The 25,609-nt window shown below is 43.3% G+C and overlaps 1 protein-coding gene across 1 annotated transcript; it reads right to left on the reverse strand.

Moving 5' to 3' along the window:
- Positions 1-265: 265 nt before the first annotated feature.
- Positions 266-9,223, reverse strand: pnpla4 (patatin-like phospholipase domain containing 4). Its single transcript, XM_044188727.1, has 5 exons — positions 9,113-9,223; positions 4,829-4,967; positions 3,599-3,672; positions 2,459-2,653; positions 266-1,446 (listed from the first exon to the last, which is right to left on the reverse strand). The coding sequence occupies exons 1-5, from the start codon at positions 9,221-9,223 to the stop codon at positions 1,318-1,320; spliced, it is 648 nt and encodes a 215-aa protein (XP_044044662.1). The 3' UTR covers positions 266-1,317.
- Between the last annotated feature and the right edge of the window lie 16,386 nt (positions 9,224-25,609).

Below are 25,609 nucleotides of genomic sequence, written 5' to 3' on the forward strand. Positions count from 1 at the left end.
ATTAAGCGCTTTGTAGGTGAGGAGTAGGATTTTAAATTCTATTCTAGATTTAACAGGGAGCCAGTGCAGAGAAACTAATACTGAAGAGATATTATCTCTTTTCCTAGTTTTAAAGAAGCTCATGAAGTCATTGCTACTGAGAGGTATAGGAATACATGGCGCAATAGAGCTGTGACTCTCTGTCAGCCTGGCTACAGTGCTGAAAAGAAACCTGGGGTTGTTTTTATTTTTCTCTATTAATGATGAGTAGTAAGCTGCTCTGGCATTACGGGGGGCTTTCCTGTATGTTTTAAGACTATCTTGCCAGATTAAACAGGATTCTGGAACACCATTTCCTTTCAAGTTTTCGGGATGTTTGCTTTAATTAGCTGGTTTAGGTTTGGGTTTGTTTCACACACCAGTTCAACTGGCTGAAACCTGATGGAGAACCTGTTCACGCCGCCTGACGCTGGAGTAAATCAAACAGTAACCCAGCAGCAGAGAAACCCAGCAGAAACATCTTGCTCTTTAAAGACGATGCTCCATCCTCATGTCCAGAGTTCACTGGTTCAAGCTGGGGGAAATTAAATGCCTCCTTGGAAAATTGATGAAGAGCCCACGTTAACATGAGGGCTTTTCTTTGTGTTCAGCTGCTGTCACAGAGCAGAGGAAAAGGCCCAGAATGTGTGTGATAAGACTTCTGATTGAAGCTCACAATGATCCACACCTTTTCATGCTCTACTTCATAAATATACACTGAGGCCTTGATCCTGGAGAAAAGGCATCTTAAGGATTTAGCCAAACAAACCCTCACAGGTGATGTTCACATAAAAGTCAGTCCACACAGAGGTGCTGCATCAATGTGTTTGAAGTTTCTCTGCATCACTTAAAGTAAATACTTGATATTTTTTGTAATTGCATTAAGAAAAACAAATCACACAGGCAATAAATACAGAAAAAACCATAAAATTAATTCTTACATTTCTGTAAGAGGTACTTGGCTTCATGATTGTACTTCGTCAGTTTGTTCCATGAGGGGATGGTGAATGGTAAATGGACTGTATTTGTAGCCTTTATAGACTTCTGATCACTCACAAGTCACAAGTGCTTTACACTACATGTCACATTCATACACTGATGGCAGATGCTACCATACAAGGTGCCAACTGCTCATCAGAAAGAAACTAATCATTCACACACACATCGATGGCACAGCCCCAATTTGGGGTTCAGTATCTTGACCAAGGACACTTCGACATGCGGGCTGGGGCAAGCCGGGGATCAAACCGCCGATGTTCCGATTACTGGGCAACCCACCCACCCCGGGGGATCTCACCATCAGCTCATCCAGGTCTCTCTCTTCAGGAACCTCACGGCATCATCGAAACCTTCACGTAAGGACTGCATGTTGCTGGTGGATGGAGGGAACTGAGCCTGGTTCAGATGTTTGATGTTGTCCATGGAGAACTGAGGAAAACAAAGAAAACACTACATTTGCATTTCATATGCATTTTGAGATATGTGTCTGGGGTTTATGTGTCCACTCCAATACTACAGAGGTGAATGGACTTTGGTTTGTGCTGCTCACAGCATCGAAAAATTACACTCAACAAAATTCAACAGCAACTTCCACAGAACACAGTCAACTCTGTCAACTTTTTGTTGGAACTACTTATTGCCAGGGTGTTCTGGATTGAGTATTTCTGGCAGCAGGACAGTATATTTGTCAAAATGAACTAATAAATACTAAATACTAAAGCACCATATGAGGATTAATCAGCACATGAAAATAGTTCCCAACAAATGCACTATTTCCTCCTGTTTGAGGAACATTTAATAAGATCCAAGATACAGTGACCAGCTTCTTTAGGAAATTACTGAGCTGATGAAACTATATATTTGAGAGTTGTTTTTAAAGATGTATGTCTTCAGTAGGAACAAATGGGCTTGGGGCTAAGAGCCACAGACAGGGTAGGGAAGTCAGATGTTGTATGGGTCTTTTCATGCGATTTGTTGATAAGATAAATATCCTTTTAAATCTGCTACAAAACATAACACTGTTCAACCAGAGAACCAACAATATATTTTCACTGAATGCCCTCAGGCTATGTGGGGCTCATTAAAAAGCCAGAAGCATTTGTCATGGCTCACTTCTTCAGATGGCAGCATTTCCAGCCCCACCCCCAGACAATACAGTAATTATCAATCTGGAATCAGACTGACCCGAAACTAAAGAACAACATGTTATATATCATAATTTTTTCCGTTTCTGACAGCTCACATTTCAAAATGGCTTGTTAGAATGTTGTTACTTCTTCACAAACAGATAGCTGGGAGAAATGTTTGAGTATATTTAATGGCTAACGGCAAAATAAACCCAAAAATTAGTCATTGTTTTCAAAATACACCCAGAACCCTCAGGTACAGTATGTCAGATTTCCCCTTTCAGGCCAATTTCATGAAATGATCGAGTACTCACTGTTATGTTCATGTTGGCCAGTCTGAGTTGAGTGTTGAAGTGCCCCCTGTGGACAGGACACACATCCTGCAGTCCAGCGAAGGGAGACACAGTGATGGCTTGTCCAATGGGCAGAATTGGCAGGCTGTCAGTGAACCCTCCAAACCAGAATCTATGAAGACTGCCAGTCATCCATTTCATATCTAGAAGTAAAGACTAAGGCAAAAGGATTTGTTGTTTCAGACTTGATTTCCACAGAAGTTTTGCTGTTTGGATTTGGGGACAACCCAGAGGAAAAGCAGAACAATGTGTTCTAGTCATTCAACATGTAAAAGGTCAATGGGTGAGGACATGAACTCAGCACCATTGTATCTCCCATCATATGGGGACCCAAATGCAGACAACCAGGAAGCGGTATGAGGATGAAGTAGCCGGATGGCCACAGTGTTTATTGGGGTGAAGTAGCTTACAGGTAGGTACAAGCAGACAAACCGATAGGCAAACAGGCAACAAATAGGTAACAGGCAAGTAGGTGGATACAGGTCGAGGAATAAGAAATGGGTTACCAGCTGGCAGTGGTAGAAACCAAGCTAGGAGTCCAGCAAGGCTAAACAAATCTGACAGGGAGAATGCAAAGTGTAAAGTCCAAAATCCAGACACGGTGCAAGAGAGACAAAGAATCCATACAAACAAACTCACAGGAAGAAATGCTGGGAACTGGGCACAGGAATAAGGTACAACGAAAAATGCACTTAACTGCACCACACACACAACAGGAACAAACAATGAGCAAAGGAAAAGACCTGGACTAAATACCCTAAAGGAGGTGAGACAACGAGACACAGGGAAAGCAAACAAAGACAGGAAGTAAAACCACAAGACACACAAGGAGAGGAACACACTACAAAATAAAACAGGAAATGATAAAACCTCAAACTATAACATCTCCAAATTCATACAGTCAAAATACTTGATTTTGAGTGTGTATATAGTCTGAGCAGTCACTGAAATGCATCAGTCACTGTAAGAATTAATGGACCAATGTGTTTTTGTAGAACCTCAAATTCTAGAAATTAAGCCATTTATTTAAAAAATATTTGACTTTTACTTTGGACAGACCACTGATAAGAATATTCCCAGTACAGAGAATGAGCCCATTACCTGTCCTCTGAATTCCACTGCTTTGAATCCAGCATAGACAGGCACAAAGCTGCTGGCCAGTAGAACCTGGAGAAGTTACAAGTGGGGGACAGTTAATCAATAAACGCTCATTGACCCACAGTCACATGAAACAATGATTCTTCAGCAGAAGCTAACTGGACATTGAATGTTTTGGCCTTGTCCACACCTAACATGAGCAATAATTGATGTAAATATCACACAAAGGAGAGACAATGGTTACAGTAAGGCCCTCAAACCCTATTTGTGCCATTGCTGAAATACAGTGTGTAGACATTCACTACACAAGTATTCAGTTCAGTTCAATTTTATTTATATAGCGCCACTTAATAACAGAAGTTATTTCATTGCACTTTTCCTATAGAGCAGGTCTAGACCATAGTCTTTATAATATTATTTACAGAGACCCAACAAATCCCACCATGAGCAAGCACTTGGCGACAGTGGCAAGAAAAAAGAGGCAGAAACCTTGGACAGAACCAGACTCAATGGTGGGTGGCCATCTGCCGCTGCCGTGTTAGGTTTTGAGAGAGAGATAGAGAGCGAGAGAGAGAGAGAGAGAGAGAGAGGTTTTGGGGGAGAGGGGGGGGGAGAGAGCGGCACAATGCAAATACCATCTAGATTTTTTTCTTAAATAGTAGAATAATAATTGTAGTGTTAATATTAATAAATTAAGCTTGATAACTGAAGGCTCTGGCTCCCATTCTACTTTTGGAGACTCTAGGAACCACAAGTAACCCTGCATCCTGGGACCGCAGTGTTCAAATAAGGTATTATGAGCTCTTTAAGATACGATGGTGCCTGACGATTAAGACCTTTGTAGGTTAGGAGAAGGATTTTAAATTCTATTCTGGATTGTACAGGGAGCCAGTGCAGAGAAGCTTATATTGGAGAAATATGATCTCTTTTCCTAGTTCTTGTCAGTACACGTGCCGCAGCATTCTGGATCAACTGGAGAGTCTTAAGGTACTTATTCGGGCAGTCTGATAATAAGGAATTGCAGCAGTCCAACCTAGAAGTAACAAATGCATGCACTGTATGCAAGTATTGTGTATTGTGTGTTGTTAGTGTCATTTTCTGGTTAAAGCAGTAAAAAACACTTAGCTGTAGAATGAAGGAAAACAAGGATGTAAAATAATCAAACATTTATGACAGTGTTTAATACTGAAAGGTTCAGCGTCATGTTTAGAGAGTGGGGGTGTGTACCTTTATGAGCTCCCCCGGAGGTAAAACTGGATACGATGTAGTTCTTCCAACTTTCGAAGTGTGTTACTGAGACATCGAGGCGGTCAATGGCCAGACAGTGAGCCTCACTGGGCAGATACTCTTCTATCCCCTCCCTGCAGAGTATCTGCACACAGATGCTCATTTATCAGGTTTTTAATAATAATATACATGACATCATAAACACAGTGCTTTTTACAGCAACATTACTCAATGTGTTGAACATATACAGAACCACCGCAGCATACTAATGAAGGACAATACAATATAGTCAGGTCACAACTTTATTTTATTCACAACACGGAGCTCTCAGTTCAAGTCTTAGTTTAAGTAAAATAGCTGTTTTTATAGATTTCGTTGCAAAATCCTTATCTCCATAAAAGTAAATTGATGCAAAATGCCTACTTAAGAACAAATATCTGAACTTAGTTAGACTGAAGGGCAATACATCTCGACAGCGTATGACGCGTTGAAACACCCACATCCATGGTTTTCTATGTAACACTGGATATTCACAAGATACAACTCAAATATATGTGGTAACAGATGCTTTGTGGCTGTAATTTACTCCATTAAAATTACTGTACTACCACAGTTCATCTAGCATCAGCATTTCCTGAATAGTGCATATTAGCAGCAGGAAAAACCATCTCTCTGTCTCCCTCCCTCTCTCTGTTTTTTCTTTTTTTTCTCATTGTCTCTGTCTCTCACACTACTCACTTACCAACAAGAACACAACTCTAGTAATTCTTAGGGGTGTAACAGTACTCGTATTCGTCCCGAACTGTTCGTTATGCAGCTTTCTTAGTTCAGTGCGCCCTGTGACCCAAACAATTAGTGTAGCTGTATTCAGAACAGCCTACTACATGATACTACAGATGAACACAGTATGCAGTATGTACTACATACCGCTTAATGCTTTTCATAGTTGTATGCAATATGAAACTGTTCAAACAATTTATTTTGTGGCATGCTAGGCCAGGCTTAGCCAGTTTCCGGTTTTGGAAAGTGGAACTAAACAATAGGAGTAATATAAATGTAAATACCACTTATAATATTTTTTTGCGAATTTTAGTCTTGTGTAAGGAGAACAATTTACAATTGTGACTAGGCTACAGTCTATCTGTAATGAATGCATCACTACATTTGTCCTACTAACATTACCCATGACATAGTCATAACATTTAAGTTAAGCCTGCTTAGCTAACGTTTGATATCGCAAAGACAGTAACTTTAACCTTAGCGACTGCCTGATTAAATAAAGATAAAATAAAAATTAAAAAAACGACTGTTGTGACTGTTCCAGCGCTTTGCATTGTGGGACACAGTACGTGAGGTAGACTGGTCTGATGTATACTGGAGATTTTTTTTTAATCAGTATGACATCCGGGTATTTTTGGCATACTGCAGATTTTGCTTTTGTTTGCGTAGTGCATACTACATGCTACATTCTGGCCAAATCAGTAAGTATTGCTAGTATAGTAGGCGGTTTCAAATACAGCCTGTCACAATAGTTGTTGTAATATTTATTTCTTTTACCTGGAACATTTTGACAGTGTCAGCTTTAGTATGCTACTGGGCTTAGCCTAGTTAGCAAGGTTAGTCAAACTCATGTAGTGTCACTGCCTACAAATGGCAAACACAAATGAGAGACCAGAGCTGGAGGATCCTCCCATGACATTTAGATCCACTGTATGGGAGCATTACGATTTCCCAGTTAATTGCAGAGAAAATGAGCAATGATTAGTGTCTAACTGTTCAACTAAAGTTGGGTATGTCTGTGGAAACACTTCAAACATGACATTTTGGCAACACCCGATTGTGTCGAATAGTGGAAGGAGACAAAACCAGACTGGAAGTCGAGTCCTTCTCCCTACAGCATTCAATCTGCCTCTCACTGCAGATTTGTACCGTGCCAGAGTAATAACTAATGCTATTGGAGTGTTTATCGCTGCGCATATGCAACCCTACTTGGTCGTAGAGAATACAGAATTTAAGCATATGGTCAAAGTGCTTGAGCCCAGCTACAATGTGCTTTCATGTGTGCATTTTAGTCAGTCCATTGTGCCTGCCCTGTATAAATGATCGCAAGCTGCAGTTGTTCAGGAATTATCAACAGATCAGAGTCTTACCATGGAACATTACTGACATTTGTGTTATGTATTTTTTCTTATGGACAATATGCCAGTAAGGCCAAATCAGCCACTATCGAATGTTTACATTTTTCCAAGTAAATGACAAAAATGTTATTTTATGCATTTGTTTTGTTTTCCCTGCTGTACCGAAAATGTACCAAAACTTGACCCCAAAACCGAGGTACATACCCAACCGTGAATTTTGTCTACCGTGACACCCCTAGTATTTTTGTATATGTGTTAAAAGGTACAATGTGTAATTCCTGGCCACATGCTCCAAACAAATAGGGGGCAACATTTCACCTCCTCCTCCCACTCTGTAATGCAAGAAAGCTGCATCTGTTGGACATTGTAGGTAACCTGGTACAATGGTGACATCTTGACAACCCATGATGACATGCGTCTAGTCTTCAGAAAAGCAGCAATTTTATCACATTTGCTCCCAGGACTGGCACATTCCAGCTACTGTGCTACGGATGTCAATTGACACATCAAATGATGCAATGCCCCTCTAAATAGCCTGTATGTTGGACTTTAAATTCTCCAAACACCTAAGTAGGCTATAAACCCCAGTTTCCAAAGCAAATTAATGCTGCTGCTCAGTTTACACTGAACACTCAGCAATATTTAGAAACAACATGAATTCAAACAAAGTCATTGGAGAGAAACAAAAACATTTAATCTAAATGCTAACATCAGCATGCTAACACGCTTACAAAGGTGATGTGAGTGACAAAGGCCCCCACCCTCTGTGTGCGGGAGAAGAGTTGTGTACCGTGTTTTCAATTTGATGGACTCACAGTGACAATGCAGGTATAATGTTTCACACCTGCTTCAAGACAGCCACCATCGTCCCTGTCTGCAGTGTCTAGTCTAAATGACTACCACCCTGTGGCTCTCACCCACATTCTGATAAAGTGCTTTGAGAAACTGGTTCTCCAACACATAAAGAACAACATCCCAGCCAGTCTGGACTCTCGCCAGTTTGCATTCAGAATCAACAGATCCAGTCTTCACCCACCTTGAGAAGAACAACAGCACTTCATGAGCACTCACCCTTATGAAACTGATTGGCAAACTTAATACTCTGGGCTTCAGTACCACACTCTGCAACTGGATATTGGACTTTCTCACAAACAGACCCCAGACAGTTCAGATTGGCGGTCACACTTCCTCCACTCTAGTGCTCAACACCGGAGCGCCGCAGGGCTGTGTGCTCAGCCCCCTCCTGTTCATGTTGTACACCCATGACTACAGCCCCCGACATGGACAACTCTTATGTAAAGTCTGCAGACGACACTACCATCATCGGCCAGATTTCAAACAACAATGAGACGTCATATTGGGAGGAAATCAACAATCTTGCAGAGTGGTGCACAGAGAACAACCTACTGCTCATCCAAGGAGCTGATTGTTGATTTTCAGAAAAAGGAGGCAAAGACAAACACTCCTGTCTACAGCATGAGTAGGGTGACTGTGGCTTAGTGGTAGAGTGGGTCGTCCACCACCTGGAACACTGGCGGTTCAATCCCAGCTTCTCCCAGCCTACATGTCGAAATGTTCTTGGGCAAGACACTATCCCAAATTGGTGTGTGTGTGAATGATTAGTTTCTTTCAACTAATGAGCAGTTCAGCATGTGAATGTGATATGTAAATAAAGTGCTTTGAGTCTGAAAGACTAGAAAGGGGCTATATATAAACTATATAAGTACAGTCCATTTACCATCAGTGGTGCAGGTGAACAGTTTTAGATTCCTGGGAATCAGTATCACAGAGAGTGATGGTTATCTGGTTATCTCCCATCTCCACACTGGTAAAGAAGGCTCAGAAACGACTGTACTTCTTAAGGAAACTTCACAAACTGGAATGGGATGTGCACAGCTCAGGACAGGAGGGCTCTGCAAAGGGTGATAAAAACATCACAGATCATTGGTACCAACCTACTGAGCATCAGTGATATCGTGAGGTGATGTACAGTAGCTGCTGCCAGGCCACCAGACTTCAGAGCAGCTGCTTCCCTCAGGCTGTGAGACTTCTAAATTCATCCCCAGCACTCCTCAATGTATAATAGCTATATTTCAATGACTTATTATTTATTCACCGATCTACTGTATATCATTTTTGTTTATGTTATAACGGCCCTGAGGGAGCCCAGCAGCTTATCCCCATGGTGGAGAAGGGCCCCCACAGCACCCAGGTGGTAGACCCCCAAGAAACATGCAGCAAAGGACAGGTTCAGGACTGTCATCCTCAACACTTGCACAGACATGACACCAATCATCAGTCAGATATGATTGTTTAAAAAAAAAATTACATTTTATTTTGAGCATTGTACAGCCAACAATGACAAGCTAAAAGTCTGTATGTGCACTAGTGAGTACTGTATATTTGGTGCAACACATAGAAATATTAGGCAGGGCTGAACAGTAATTCAATATTATCATTTTTACTTTCAGTGGAATCATATTATTTAGTAGGGCTGAGTGACTAATCATTGTATTGCTGCACTATATGGTTAAAGAAATTACATTGCAATTATTTTGACAGATATTACGTTTGCTATATGATTCACGATTAGTCGGAATGATTTTTGCGTCACAGTTTTCATTTTCTCTGAAAAAATTATTAAAATCATGATGATGTGACTTTTGTTGGGGTCTGTACCATACATGTTTTCTTACATCTAGAGAGATGTAATGCCGTTTTGTCACACATTTTACCTTTATCAAAAAATTGCAGCTTCTACGATTTGGATATTGCACTTGCCATATTGAGATTTCGATAATATTTCGATTAATTGTGCAGGCCTAGTATTTAACCATGTTTTACAGCTGGAGACCCCAAACTGTAATTTGTAATTTGTCACTTTCTGTAGCAGAGTTACATAAACAAGTAAACATTATAACATCAGTCATAAGCAATTCTCATAAAATTAGGAAAAGCCATTAAGTATTGTTGGGACTCAGGTAGGACAGGTTAATAAAATTATTAATATTATCAAAATTAATCATATGGATTAATAATTATGGGGCACCACCCTGGGATCAGGGACCAAGAACCAAACGTGAAAAACAGTGTCAAAAGTGGCTGTCCACTTAAAAATGCTCATATTTAAAGTACTATCTTACATCAACAATGGTGGTGAGTGAAGTGAGTCTGAGCACTGATCGTCTGTTACAGATAGAAAGTCGGGAGACACCGATGTGAGACAAGATGGAGTTTTATTCAAACAACAGCAGAGCAGATACAGATGGCAGGCTATGGCAGTACAGACTTTGAATGATGAACCAAGATACAGTCCTTAGTCTTATTGATGTGAAGAGGATAATGGAGAGCTGGCAGGAAAACACCCACTGGAGACAGAACCCGCTGGCATGGACAGGGATGGAGAATACGCCGGAGGAGAAGCACAAAGAGGATGAAACACGAGGTAGCAGTAGCCCTTTCCATCATAAACGAAACTGGACAACTGACTGGGGTGAGTGATGATCTTTTATGCAGTACTGATTTGATGCTGATGGGGAGCATGTGTGTGTCATTAGTATTCCGGCGAGGGATCTCGTGGAGGTTGATTGATGGGGGAACCTGGCGAGATTGTAACAGTATGGGTTGATTTGTTTGACTATGGTGAAGGGACCAATGAATCTGGGACTGAGCTTCCAGAAAGGGCAGACGCATCCTGATGCCCCTGGTTGACAGCCAGACCTTCTGGCCAGGCTGATAGCATTCTGGCAGAACCTCGCATTCAGGCCTATCAGCCTGGCCAGATAGGTCGTCGTATGTCGGCTGTCATTCTGCGCCTGCGAAGAACCTCTCGCTCTCTTGGAACCAGTAATCCACAGCAGGTACCTCTGACGGTTCTCCTGACCATGGGAAGAGAGGAGTTGGTAACCGAGTATGCACTGGAAGGGAGTGAGTCCGGTGGTGGGCTGTCGGAGGGAGTTTTGGGTGTACTCGGCCCAACCCAGGAACTGGTTCCAAGAGTTCTGGCGGCCATGGCAGAAGGTATGCAGGAACGGGCCGATCTCTTGGATCTTCCTTTCCATCTGCCTGTTCGACTGCAGATGGTATCCAGATGATAGGCTTACTGTCACACCTAGGAGGGAGAAGAAGGCTCTCCAAACTCTGGAGATGAATTGGGGTCCACAGTCTGACACAATATCTTTGGGGATGCCATAGTAACGGAACACGTGGTTGAATAGAAGTCTCCATGGCGGTGGGTAGGCCTTTGAGGGGTAGTAGTCGGCACGACTTGGAAAGCCTGTCCACCACTACAAGTATGCATGTGTTTTGTCGGAGGCCGGTAGATCGGTTATGAAATCCACCCCTAGGTGTGACCAGGGTCTATTGGGAACGGGCAGAGGAAGTAGCTTGCCGGATGGAAGATGGCGAGGGCTTTTAGAGATGGCACAGTCCTGGCATCCCTGGACGTACCATCTCACCTCCCTCCGTGTTTGGCCACCAGAAGCGCTCTCTCAGCAGCGAGAGGGTTTCATTGGCCCCTGGGTGGCCAGGGCCCAGGGAAGAGTGTGTGGAGTGGGTGAGCGGATTGCGCTGAGCTCGGCGTACATATTGCAGACCCGGGGGACAGCCCGGCGGAGGATTGGAGGAGGCAGTGGCGGAGGGCACCGAGTGGTCTGCCCATTGAATGGGATTAACGATGATTCTTTGGGGAATGATGCAGCTGCAGACCAGGACAGTGACTTGGGCTTGTTGCAGAGTAAACTGGTGAGTGGGTAGACAATGGAACTGTAGCCCTGGATGAATCTTCGGTAAAAGTTAGCGAAACTGAGGAATCTCTGAAGCTCCTTTATGGTTGATGGAGTGGGTCAGGTTCTGATTGCGTTGACCTTCCCCTTGTCCATCCGGATGCCACTGTGGCTGATGGTATAGCCAAGAAACTGCACTGAGGTTTGGTGGAAAGAGCATTTCTCCACTTTTAGAACTTCCTCAGGCGTTTCAGGACCTCTGCAACGTGATGGCAATGTTCTGCCATGCTCCGGGAGTAAATTAAGATGTTGTCTATGTAGACCAGGACGAACCTGTGGAGGAACCCCCGGAGCACCTCATGGATGAAGTCTTGGAATACGGAGGTAGCGTTGACCAGACCGTAAGGTATGACTAGGTATTCGTAATGTCCCGTGGGAGTGATGAAGGCTGTTTTCCACTCGTCCCTCTCACATTTCCGGATGAGGTTGTAGGCGCTGCGGAGGTCCAACTTTGTGAATACAATGGCTCCGCGGAGATGTTCCAGTACCCCTGGGACAAGGGGAAGTGGGTACCGGAACTGGAGCATGATTTGTTGAGGCCCCGGTAGTCAATGCAGGGCCGCAAGCCACTGTCCTTTTTGTCCACAAAGAAAAAAACTGGAAGCAGCAGGGGAAGTGGATGGATGAATGTAGCCTTGCTGGAATGCTTCATGAATGTAATCCTCCATAGCCTTCTGTTCTGGGATGGATAACCGGTATATCCTCCCGCGGGGCACAGGCTCACCCGGAATTAGGTCTATAGCTCAGTCCTATGGCCGGTGTGGAGGCAGCTAAAGTACCTGCAGTCACGGAAGGAATTTTTTAGATGGGTGGCATGTGACTGGTCGGGAGGTGGAGCTGGCAACACCCGAGATGAAGTTGCCGGATGACCCGGAGTCGAGGAGAGCATGAACTGGAAGGGAAAGATTGGGTGCAGTAAGTTTCACAATGGTAGTCAGTGGTTTCATTTTGTTAATGGAGGTGATGATGGTACTCACCGCTGGTCGAGGTGGACGGATGGGGCTTGTTGTGATTACATGCCCCGCGGCTCCACAGTACAGGCATAAACCCCGGGTAAGCTGCCTCTGCCGCTCAGCCGGGGTCAGGTGATTATTTTCTAGTTGCATGGGTTCGGGAAGTGGTTCTGGAGGGCTGATGGACTCTGGCTGGTGGAGGTATGGTGAGGTGGAGGACTGGCCCTGGTGTTCTAGAAGACATGCCTGCATACAAGTGGCTACTCGGATGGAGAACTAGATGAACCATTCAAGGCCGATGGAATCCTCGTATGCAACAAGATGCAACCGCACCCTGGGATCCAAACCCTGCCGATAAGTGGTGATCAGTGATGTTTCATTCAACCCCCTGGCTGCTGCGAGAGTCCAGAACCGTAGTGCGTAGTCTTGGATGGTTTGAGTGCCCTGTTTTTACTGATAGAGTTGCTCACCTGCTGATGAATCACCGGCGGGAATGCCAGAAACCTCTTTAAAGTGACTTGTGAAGGTAGACAGAGATTGTGTAGCGGGCCCATTCTGTGACTATAGGGATTCTGCCCATTGGAGAGCGCGTCCGGGTAGTTGTGAAATGATGAAGGCTATCTTGGACCAATCGTCAGGGTACAGGTGCGGTTGCATCTCCAGGACCAGTGAACACTGCAGGAGAAATCTGTTGCAGTCCTCCGCCGAGCCAGAGAAGGGCGCTGGTTTGGCCATGGGACTGGCATACGCTGGTGGTGACGACGTGATGGTGGAAGTGGCGGAGGAGCTCACTGGTGTAGAGATAGGCGGATTGGAGGAGAGTAGCCGGCGAAGGCTGTCCACAAGCTCCTGAAATGGATCTGGAGAGCTCATGCTGTTGTCCAGTATCAGTGGTCCGGTCTTCTGTTACGACAGAAAGTCGGGAGACACTGATGTGAGACAAGATGGAATTTTATTCAGACAACAGCAGAGCAGATACAGATGGCAGGCTATGGCAGTACAGACATTAGTCTTACTGATGTGAAGAGGATAATGGAGAGCTGGCAGGAAAACACACTCTGGAGACAGAACCCGCTGGCACGGACAGGGATGGAGAGCATGCTGGAGGAGAAGCACGAAGAGGATGAGGTAGCGGTAGCGGTAGCAAGTCGAGATGAGTCCTTTCCATCTTAAACAAGACCGGACAACTGACTGGGGTGAGTGATGATCTTTTATCCAGTACTGATTTTTGCTGATGGGGAGCAGGTGCGTGTAATTAGTATTCCGGCGAGGGATCTCGTGGAGGTTGATTGATGGGGGAACCTGGCGAGTCTGTAACACCGTCACAACCAGCTGTTATTGCAACACATACACAGAATAACTACAGGCAGCTGCTCTTTAAAGATACAATAGCGTTTATTTAACCGTACTGATTAATAATCAATAAATAGAGTGTGTGTGGTAGACAATAGAGAGGGAGGTGCGAGGAAGATGGCGGACGTGACTACATTGGTGGTCGTCATGCACAGATCCAAAATGGAGGGCAGGCCTTATTTGGCCTTTGTTTACGATTTGAGCCTCTTAGTCAAGGCTTTACCTTTCCCAAGGAGGCCCCTGTCTTTGTTCTCCATTAGTGGTGAGGCCCAACAGTATCATGCTGATAAAACAATGTTAAGTATGTTATTTTGAGTGGTTACAGAGGGCCTGGGGTCTCCAGTCTGTTTCTTGATTTATTTTTCCCCTTAGGTTAACCTGAACCCAACTTTAACCAGTCATCTGTTGTTTGGATTTCTGTTTGCAGATCAGTAGTGAACATAAAAGGACATTGATTTGTTTTAGAGGCCAAAAATCCAGGTACAGCAGGTGATCTAATTTTAAAGTGATTTTAAGTGTAAAATGCTTGATCACCTCTGGGTTTTAACTCTGACGTGCTGCGGTAAGCGTATTGTGTCACTTCCGGTCACCGGTGTTTGTGTTTTACTAGTAGCATATTTCTGCTGCTCTAGCTCATCACAGTTAATTTTGTATGATTTTTCATTGATTAACTATCTGCTATAAATTTAAACGTACACTAGTTCTGCTCAAACACTCATAGCTCTCTCCTTCTTTTTACAACTTTCTCGCTAATCTCACAGTTTACATGCTATTAATTTTTTTGCTAGCTACTGTTTTTTAGCTTAGCAGCTTGCAATGGCTTCTCTCTCACCCTCTTACTCTCCTGCTCTCTCTTGTTCAGTGTGTCAAATGTTTAGCTATTCGTCTGCCTCCTTTAGTGATAATGGTACATGTAATAAATGTAGTTTATTTGTAGCATTAGAGGCAAGGCTTAGTGAATTGTAAACGCGGTTCCGCACCATGGGAACGTAACCATAAGCTGCTGTTGTTAGTTAATGGCGGTAAGAAGCGGTAACTTCTTTATTGGACCATTACTTAATAACTTTTGAACTGCGATCCCATCTGAATTTAATTCAATGTTATGTCTCTATCAGACAATGGACTTGTCTCTGTACTTGTCTTCAGAATCAGAATCAGAATCAGAGACACTGTCCAAGATGGCATGTAGTTTGGCCAGCATCCTCCTCTCACACCACCGCCAGAGAGTCCAGCTCCACCCCCACAATGTCACTGGCCTTACGGATCAGTTTATTGAGTCTGTTTGCGTCCGATACCTTTGACCTGCTGCCCCAGCATGCAACAGCATACAGGATAGCACTGGCCACCACAGACTCATAGACCATCTTCAGCATTGTCCGGCAGATGTTGAAGGACCTCAGCCTCCTCAGAAAATAGAGGCGGCTCTGGCACTTCCTGTAAAGAGCTTGAGTGTTCTTGGTCCAGTCCAGTTTGTTATCTAAGTGTACTCCCAGGTACTTGTAGTCCTCCACAATGTCCACACTGACCCCCTGGATGGAAACCGGGGTCACTGGTGCCTTGGCCCTCCGTAGATCTACAACCAGCTCCTTTGACTTTGTCGCATTGAGCTGCAGATGGTTCTGCTCACACCATGAAACAAAGTTACCCACCACAGCCCTGTACTCCGTCTCATCACCACCACTGATACATCCCACCACAGCAGAGTCATCAGAAAACTTCTGAAGGTGGCAGGACTCTGTGTGGTAGCTGAAGTCTATGGTGTAGATGGTGAAGAGGAAGGGAGAGAGGGCAGTCCCCTGAGGGGCCCCAGTGTTGCTGACCACGCTGTCTGACACACAGTGCTGCAGATGCACGTGCTGTGGTCTGCCAGTCAGGTAGTCCACAATCCAGGACACAAGGGGGGCATCCACCTGCATCGCTGCCAGCTTCTCTCCCAGCAGGGCAGGCTGGATGGTGTTGAAAGCACTGGAGAAGTCAAAAAACATGATCCTCACCGTGCTTGCCGGCCTGTCCAGGTGGGTGTGGATGCGGTTAAGCAGGTAGATGCATGTTGTTCTGCTGGAGTTTTCGCTCCAGCTTCCTCCTGTACTTTTCCTTGGCTTCCCTGATTTTCACCTTCAGGTCAGCCTGGATTGCCCTCACCTCCTCCCTATTACCATCAGTAAAGGCTCTCCTCTTAGCATTCAGAATGTCCTTGATGTCCTTTGTTACCCACGGTTTGTTATTTGGGTAACAATGGACCATCTTGGTTGGGACATTGCAGTCCACACAGAAGTTAATGTAGCCAGTGATGCACTCAGTGAGCCTGTCAATGTCCTCTTCATGAGGCTCACAGAGTGCATCCCAATTTGTCACCTCAAAATATTCCTGCAGTGTCTCATAGGCCTCCCCTGACGATCTCCTCACTGTCCTTGTGGTCGCAGGCTGCCTTTTAACCAGAGGCACATAGCAGGGTTTAAGATAAACCAGGTTGTGGTCTGACCTACCCAGAGGGGGGAGGGGGGAAGAGCTGTATGCATCCTTAACGTTAGCATACAGCAGGTCCAGTGTCCTCTCCTCTCTAGTAGGACAGCTCACATACTGGGTGAAATTAGTCACTGTTGTTGAAACACTGACATGGTTGAAGTCACCCGAGATTAAAATGAGTGCACTTGGGTGTTGAGTCTGGAGATGTGCTATGGAGGTGTGAATGGCGTTGTACGCCGATGCCGGGTTAGCAGAGGGGGGGGGATGTAAACAGCCACAACAATGGCATGTGAAAATTCACGTGGCAGATAATAAGGCCGGAGTCCCACAGCTAACAGTTCAAAGTCCGGGCTACAGATGCTCTGCTTGATGGTAATGTGACCAGGGTTACATGATCTGTTGTTGACCAGAACAGCAAGCCCTCTGCCTTTCCGCTTACCGCTCCCGGTGTGATCCCTGTCGGCCCGAACAGTTTGAAAGCCGTCGATGGAAACGTTATGGTCCGGGATATCCTGGTGTAGCCATGTCTCTGAGAAGCACATCAAGCTACACTCACGAAACTCCGTTTGACTCCGGGCTAACGCCGTTAGCTCGTCCATTTTATTCGCCAGCGATCTCACGTTGCCCATGACGAGAGAAGGCAGACACGGCTTAAATCTCTTATTCTTAAGTCTCTTTTGTCTGCACCCCTCTCTCTTCCCTCGCCATTTCGTTCCACCTCTGCATCCTCGGTGTGTCCTCCTCCAGATCTCAGTGGGGACATCGGTAGTCCTGGGCGCCATGCCGCTCGGCTTCAGCGCGATCAGCTGTTCCCTGGTGTAAACAATGCGGCCAAACAACTGATCTGCAGCGGTGCCCTGACCGAGTAGCAGAAAAAAAGTACCAAAACACTTTCTACCCTAATTTTCGTAAAGAGCGTAGTTTAAATTACACTTACACACAAGTTACTCAAGTTTGGAAGAAAAAGGAAAGTTCAAAGTTGGAAAAAGTAAGACGACGAGACGGAGCTACGGCAAAGGGCAGCATGCGGGCTGGCGCATGCGCACATGTGTGTGGAACATAACACTATATGCCTTATTCTGAAGTACAGTGTTTGCCAGGCTCTTGAGCTTTGAGTTACCTGGTCATTTTATGTTATCAAATGGAAATGTTTACTACTGCCTGTGCTAAATTTAGTTTTGACTGAGCAAGAAGAATTCCCTTGGTTAACAGGGGAGACGTTGTGTTTATAGACACATAGGCACTTGATATGGACGTTGATACTGTCACTGTCGCTACGCTCCGTCACCAGGGGGGTTTCTCTGTCATAATGTGTCGATTTAAATAAATGATTGTCAGTAATGATGTACTGGGAAGCAGTGTAACAGGTACAGGGTAGAGTGAGTGCAGACATGTACCATGTTGCTGAGAGTAAAGTTCTCAACAGTTTGCTCGTCTCGTATGCTTCACTCACCAACAATCTGAGCAGAAATCCCTGCGGTATGGTGTGAGAGGAGATTATTTAACAGTTTGTAAAACCTACCTCACTCTGCCTCTAGGAGCTGCTGACTCACCTAAAACTACTTCATTACTCTGAGTTTGGGAGGAACGTTTTTTTTAAGTGCCCCTTGATGGTCTAAATGCTGTTACAAAGACTGACAACTGCATTCTGGAACAAAGAGTGAACAATACATATTGTAGTATGTAGAAGCATGAACATATCTAGTGTCCATATGAAGATGTTGAATATTCATGCAACAAAACGCTAACTATGGGCTGCACCAATGTGTGTGTATGCCAGACGGGATGTATACCTTCACAGCATCATCTTCATAAAGATAATCAGGCCAACTAATTCAGACCAGGCATACCATTACATAATGAAACATAATTTACACCATGGAAAGCTGTACTACTATGGTCAGTTATTCATTCAGCATGAACAACAGAGTGTAAAAATTTGCTTCTATTTGTTTTTATTCAGTTTACATTATGACAGCAAAACACAATAAATAAAGCAAAATAGCAGCAGATTATTGTCAGTACAGGATATTTAATTTATTGACTCTTATACAGGTTACATAACATAACAGTGAAAGACGTTTTAGTGCATTTGTTGGGGATAAATTTCAATGCCGAATTAATCCACATTTAGTGCTCAAGTGAGCATTTCTGGCAGCAGGACTGTGTATCGGATTGCGTAAACTACAGTGTGTGTGTTCATGGTGATGAAGGAACATGTCACCCAGTGAAACAGTGTGTCTCATTAATGCGTTTTTAATAGTTTTTGGACAACAATAAAGCTCTATGGAACAGAGGGAAAAGATATATCAGGCTTTGGATACACACATAATACTTGGCAGTAGGTTCAGTTCATTGTTGGCTTGGCTCTGCACATGGAATTTGTTGACTATAATAAGCATACAGAAAATCACCAGACTTATCCTTTTAACAATGTAAAGCACCAAGTTGGCATTTCCATACACATACTCACGTTTAGGCCTCAAAATCACAAACACACAAAAATTAGGGCCCTGAAGTGCAGTAAGAAACTGACAAAATTTAATTTGTATATGATCATGTTGGTGTCAGTCAGACACAAATCTGGGTTCCTTGTTTCAGTTAATTATTAAATTGAGGCTGGTAGAAAGAATCGTAGTGGCTGTGTTGGGACTTCACAAATTATATCACTATGGACAGCAAAATGTATTAAAATCTACTGCTACCTTTAGCTAGTGATAACATAGAAGCACATAGCATCCAGCCTTCCATCCATCCATCCATATCCTCTTGTCCTTTGCAGGGTTGCGCGGGGCGAGATCTGAGAAGCAGGGTACACCTGGACATGTCACTAGTCTATAACAGGGCTGACACACAACCATTTACACTTACATTCAAGGTTAATTTATTTATCATTATACAACACAGGGTTGTACAATGGAACACAAGCTGTAGTCCCTTCATGCTACACACACAAAAAAAAAAAACAACAGAAAACTATCATTTATGGTGGAGTGCAGAGGATGAATTTATGAGTCTCACAGCCTAAGGAAAGCTGCTCTGTTGTCTTGTGGTACAGCAGCACATACTTCTGTGCTGTAATGGCAGCATAGTGAATAGGGTGTGGCTGGGGTGGGTATTGTCTTTTAGTATCCTTTGGGCTCTGTGCAGACACCTCATCTCAAAACGTTGGTATTTGACATCCTGGGAATGAGAATAGGCTGAATATCAATGATGCTAAGTAGATAAGTAACAATGATGTAACAATGCAGTGCCCTCCAGTCCTGGGCCATGCACATACCACTTTGTAATGTTTCCAGTCAGGATGCACCACATTCACACCAACAGGCAATTTAGAGTCATCAGTTAACCTCACTTGCACATCTTTGGAGTATGGGAGGAAACCAGAGCACCCTGATGAACCCCACACAGACATAGGGAGAACATGCAAATTCTACTCAGAACACAGCTGGCCGGCAGCTTTGAACCCACAAGCTTATACTGTATGCTGTAATGAGTTATGAGAAAAATGTTCTTGTAGTAATGATAATTAGTATCCTTTGTATAACTAAGGATAGTGATATCATCATGACTCAGATGTCCCAATGTCTCAAAACAAGGAGAGAAAAAAAAGATATTAAAATAATCATGGTCATTCTCTCAAATGGCAAAGACTCTTAAAATCATGTTTTTTTACTCATTAATATGAGATTTCTGCTGATTACCAGACAGTGCTCTGTAGCTACTAGACAAGATCTTTAAATGCCCTCATAATGATAACATTATTGCTCACAGAAGCTGAGTTGAGGTCAGTATGGCAAGTCATTGTTATACTAACATTATTACAAGAAAGCATTTCATTTTTTTCCTTTGGTGAATGTGCTCCTGCACTGCCCTTGAAATTCCATCCCACCCAAATACCTGTACTAGCTGACTCCTTTAAAAGGTGGCGTATGCAATTCTAATCCAATACATGTCTTTTTGTCAAATATCTCCTCACGGTCCGCTAACAAAGTGGCTCGGACCAAGCCATTCTCTATACTGTTGTTGTGATGTTAGCCATAGTAGCAGGAGAGTTGTGAGTATTGCTGTCTGGAGCTGGTTTGCTGGCTCTGGGTCTCGTCCTCTCTGTATGTTAGCTTCACAGCAGCAACTGTAGGAACAATTTGCTAACCCACAACCTAGTTAAGCTAACCCACAACCTATAGCTAATGTTAGTTACATTACTTGTTGTGTCGTTGTTCGCTCTATATCATGGTATTTGTCATGGCATTGGATTTCTCCAGAATCACATACCCCACCTTTAAATGAAGCAACATTTGAAAGTAACATTTTCTAGACATTTGAGCTCAATAAAACAAATAAAAGAATAGAACAGGTTTTCACAAACACACCTGACAGTGTACCAATGTTGCTGCTGTGTAGCTGCTGTGATGTGGCCATGCCTGTTTATTCTGAGCCTCTTTTCATTCAGAAGCCCAAGGATAGGGACACATGTACCAGTAGAGGTCAAATCTATGATGCTTTAGTATTGAGCTGTGATTTAATTATTCCCCTAGATAAAGGAGCTGGTAGTTATTCAGTGGAAAGCCTGCAGAGATGAAGCTTAACTGTGAGAGAGAAAGCACATGTGTGGGACACTCTCTCAGCCCATGAGTCCATGAAATTCATGGATAAGAGAAATGAAGAAGTCCAATTTCAGATATCAAACTCATTATCCAGAGCAAAGTTATAATTAAGAGGCACTTTCAGAAAAATGCTGGAGGGAACATTATCTGAGTCACGTCAACAGCCCACTCGTCACAGGAGTGTGTGTTTCTGTGTTTGCCTGGAAACAGTGGGGGTAATTATACTTCTCAGGCCTTGGGCCAGCTGATAAAGGCTTTTTTTACGGGCAGTTTGAGGAGAAAGCCCCCCTCATACTTCCACACAAGTGCTGTTGGAAAGACATCGCAAGGTCATACAGATAAAATAAATCTCTTAAAAGATCAAATAGTTCCTTTAGATCGAAAAAATGAAATGCGGAGCCAAAGCAATATAGGGGAGAAATCAAAGTGAAATTGAAAGTGGAGCAGAGAGGCTGAGGGTGCAATGGAAGAATAGCATGTGGATGTGAGGACAAAAAAAAAAAAAAAACAGTAACAGACTGGATGTGACAGAGGGGAGAGGGGAGTTTGGTGAAAGGCAATTAGGACAATCACATCAACACAGTGTAAACATATACCTGTCGTCTCACTGCAGATCTGCATTGCAAAGTGTGAAAAGACAAGGATTACTCACCTCAATGGAACATGATTCATCATAATGTCAGCTCAGTATTAGAGGCATATCATTGCAAAGCCCAGATCCTGTGAGACTAATTAAAGATTAGTTACTGACAGACAACAAAGAGAGTTGATTTCCTGCACAAATACACAACAAGCAATCTTGATTGAATTACATCCGAGCACAGAGTGAGTTCAGACTAAAGTGACAGCACAATTTCAGGCCTGCATGAGGACTTTAACATTCAGAGGCAACACGTGCAAAAAAAAGCACACTTGCATCGATCAAGGAATGAGCAGTAGCCCGTCATCTTGGACAATTTCTGAAATCTTACTGTGTCTCCTCAGGAAAATGGAGGACAAACTATGAGAAAGGGAAAATTGGATATCCTTCAGGAGGAGGAAGGAGGGAAAATAGTAATTGTGATTCTTAGAATGGATGCTCAGGCGAGGGGAGGAAAAAAAAGGAAAAAACTGTTCACATTTAGGCCCAGTTGAAACTCAATCACTTTCTGCCATGGGACAAGTTTACTTGAAAGAAAAGGGCTAAAAGTTTTGGAGTCTTGGTGTAATTGGACAACTTCACATCCAACTACAAGACTGCAGCATCCCAAATCTTAGCTTCCATTTGGACATGTCACAACAAATGACCAATACACAGCTTACAGTTTGTTTGTAAGCCTCAATGTGAACTACATTCCTTCTTCTGATCATTATCTCTTTCTCCTTGAAAGACTATAACTTTACTTATTCAGAAATGCTTATATAAAAACCATGACCCCATCTCACTAGAATAACCTGTGATCTGTATCATTGATACGTTATCTGGATAATGACATCTGATACTAAAACCTTAAATTTACACCTGCTATTACATTATAACACATAGTCGTTATCTCGTTATAGGGCAGGCAATGTGACTGAGGTGTGGTTGAGGTCACCGATGGGGCTAACAGACACCCAGTGTAGTATAGACAGACTGTGTGCGTCTGCGGTCGAAGCCTGTGGTTGTATGTAGTATAGCTGTACCATAAGAAGGTCATCAGAGCTGGTAGAGAAGCTTGTTCAGACTCGTGCTAGTTCAGCTACCCCCATTGATCATCTGATCCCAGTCTTGCACACTGTAGCAGTTTCTCAAGAGTTTCCTGAAGCGATGCAGCTATATGGACTCCACTTATTTTTCCTTTGCAGAGGAAGTGCTCATCTGTAGCAGGAAGAGGCAGAGTTAGATGAGCTTTCAACTTTCCACATGTGGTCTGGTCGATCCAATAGCATCCTCATTGCATTTATAAATTAATTGCTACTTGCCAAACCTTGAAGCTAGTTACAATGCTGTGTCCTCACACTATTTTCAGAGTGATTAAATATTTATCTTTTGTTCCGGAAATAAAGCTGAATATCCATCTCTGAATTGGGAGTAAAAGACACCAGGACTTTTGTATCATTATTAGCCCCAAAACACATTCTCATCCTGTCTTTGTTCCATGTCCATATGACGCTATCCACTGCAGCACAGCCTCCAGGCTCTCCTTACAAATGTAAGGAGAAAAATAACTTAGCTCAAGCTCATTATGGGCCTCATATGAGCTGTTTCTGTGTTTTCTCTTATTGAACCACACCCACTTTTTAGTATCTTGAAAAACATTGGTGTAACACTGGCACAGAGAGCAAAAGGCTGACCTTGGATTTGTGTAAAATCCACTCTTGGCTATATCGATCAAGAAACCAATCCCAGATCTTACTTTCATAGAAAGAAGCTTTTTAAAATTTTGATTAACATACCAATATTCTATTATTGCATTCTGTGCATTTGGATTGCTTGTGCCCACACCAGTTAGTAATGGGACTATTAAAATTAAAGGGGCAACCCAGCATTTTAGAAATGCATTCCATAAAGTTGTTGGACTCACAAGAGACAGATTTAAGAAAGAATGGTCAAAATCAAAGCAGCACAGGATTTGTGATATCCTGACATTTAGTCCCTAGTATGAGTCAAGTTCCAAAAACACATTTCCCATAATGCAACTAACAGAATCTTTATATTAGACTCTCACTGCCTGGTTAACACCCACATCTTTCAAACTGCACACCTCCAGTTTGTAATTCAGGCTTTCTGTTATAAATTTGTAGTCTCTAAATTCAAACTGAGATAACCCTGATGACGTCGTAATGACATCAGTAAGATTATTTTCTCAGATTTGACAAAACTCCTCCAGAGCCAAATAAGACATTATACAACTGTTTCTACAGGCGTAGAAACAGAGTGAGAAAAACCCTGATTCGTAAACTGATCTTTAAAAATTGGTGAAGTTTTATTTTCTCTTGTCAAGTCACTGGCATGCTGGGCCCCTATAAGGACACCCTCATGGTAGGTCTCGCCATGGCTGAAGCATACATATGTTAGGCAATTGTAGCCAATTAGCATGACTCCCAGCATGTGGATAGAGGGTTTTTTTGTTTTGTATTTTTTTTACATTTTCTTACATTTATAACTTCTGAAAGTCAGATGTTTTTTCATCATAATAGAAAGTTATTTTTATTCATTGGGGGTTTAATCTCAAAGAGCCCAAAGATTTGTCACCAAGCTCATGTTTTGAAACTTATAGGCACTAATAAAATCTGATCAGATCAAGGACCTGACTTTGGTGTCAGTCATCTTGCTACACACAGAATACCAAACCTCCTTTAACCCTCAAAGACCTAGACCCTCAAAGACCGATTTTTGGGGCGCTTGACTTTCCTGTTTTGATTTTGTTTTTCTAAGCTATTCTAGCAGTCGGCTAGAAAAAATTGTAGTAAATGGCCATCTATTAGAAAGCTCTAAGGACGAATTATGTCCATGTTGTACAGGATTAGCATGCAATAAAAGCTATGAAAAACAGGGCCGGACCTAGCACATTTGGTGACTGCTCCTGGCAAAAACTACCACAGCTTCTATATCGACATAAAATGAAAATGGCTGGACAGATACATCATTCATTACTTGGCAACATGACACTTCTTGAACAGAAATTGCCTAACACGAACACATCGTCACTGAATAATGAAGTGAAACAGTGGGATTATCAAGCTATGGATATAGAGTGGACAATGGCATATTTTTTATATTTAGGAGAATTGTAACTTTAACCACAAGCAATCTTTCATGATGCTTTGAAACCATCACATGATCATGTTCTATATTGCTTTGCTATTCATATGTTTACATGATGTAGGATTTGCCTTACAAATATTCAAACACACTGTCAGGAGGACCGATTTTAGGACCCAAATGCAGGACACACGGGACAGAGCACGGTTGTTACGGAGCAGACCAACCCGGAGACACAGGTAAGGTGATTGAGGGTTTATTGATTACAGAGATAATAAGAGAGTTTATAAGAGCAGAGAAGATACCGTCCCTTGGATCACTGATGGGAGTGAAGTGCAGGAGCTGGATAGCTGCACACGAGGCGACGGGAACTGGAGTCACACACACACTGGTGACGGAAGACACTCCGGAGCCGGGTGAACACTGTTATCCACAGGAGACTGGAGTCGAGTGAAGGTTTAGCAGCTCTTGGATGACTGAGAACAATGACTAGCGTCGTAGTAGAGTCCGTGGTAAACTGAAGGTAGGAGGCGTAGCTCTGTCCTTCTAGCGAACGAGACCGGACACTGAACTGAGGTGAGGAGCTGGGTATATATAGGGAGTAGAGTGGCTGATTATGTGCAGGTGTGCGATGGGTGACAGGTGCTGGGAATTAATAATCAGGTGAGGGAGTGCAGAGTGAAGGGGAGCCTGAAGTGCGAAGTGACAGGACGAGAACAAGACAGACTGTGACAACGGTAGGTTGAAAACAGTCTATAT

This window comes from Siniperca chuatsi, linkage group LG24, assembly GCF_020085105.1.
Source record: "Siniperca chuatsi isolate FFG_IHB_CAS linkage group LG24, ASM2008510v1, whole genome shotgun sequence".
Taxonomy (NCBI): Eukaryota; Metazoa; Chordata; class Actinopteri; order Centrarchiformes; family Sinipercidae; genus Siniperca; species Siniperca chuatsi.

Bases quoted from the DNA above. Each gene is read 5' to 3' on its own strand.
- pnpla4 (XM_044188727.1), bottom strand. From the start codon at position 9,223: ATGACAGTCCTGAACCTGTCCTTTGCTGCATGTTTCTTGGGGGTCTAC. The intron at 3,673-4,828 runs ATAAAGGTACAC...CCCACTTGTAAC, and splicing joins TTTTACCTCCGGGGGAGCTC to TTCTCCAGGTTCTACTGGCC. The intron at 2,654-3,598 runs GTAATGGGCTCA...CTTTTGCCTTAG, and splicing joins CAGTGGAATTCAGAGGACAG to TCTTTACTTCTAGATATGAA.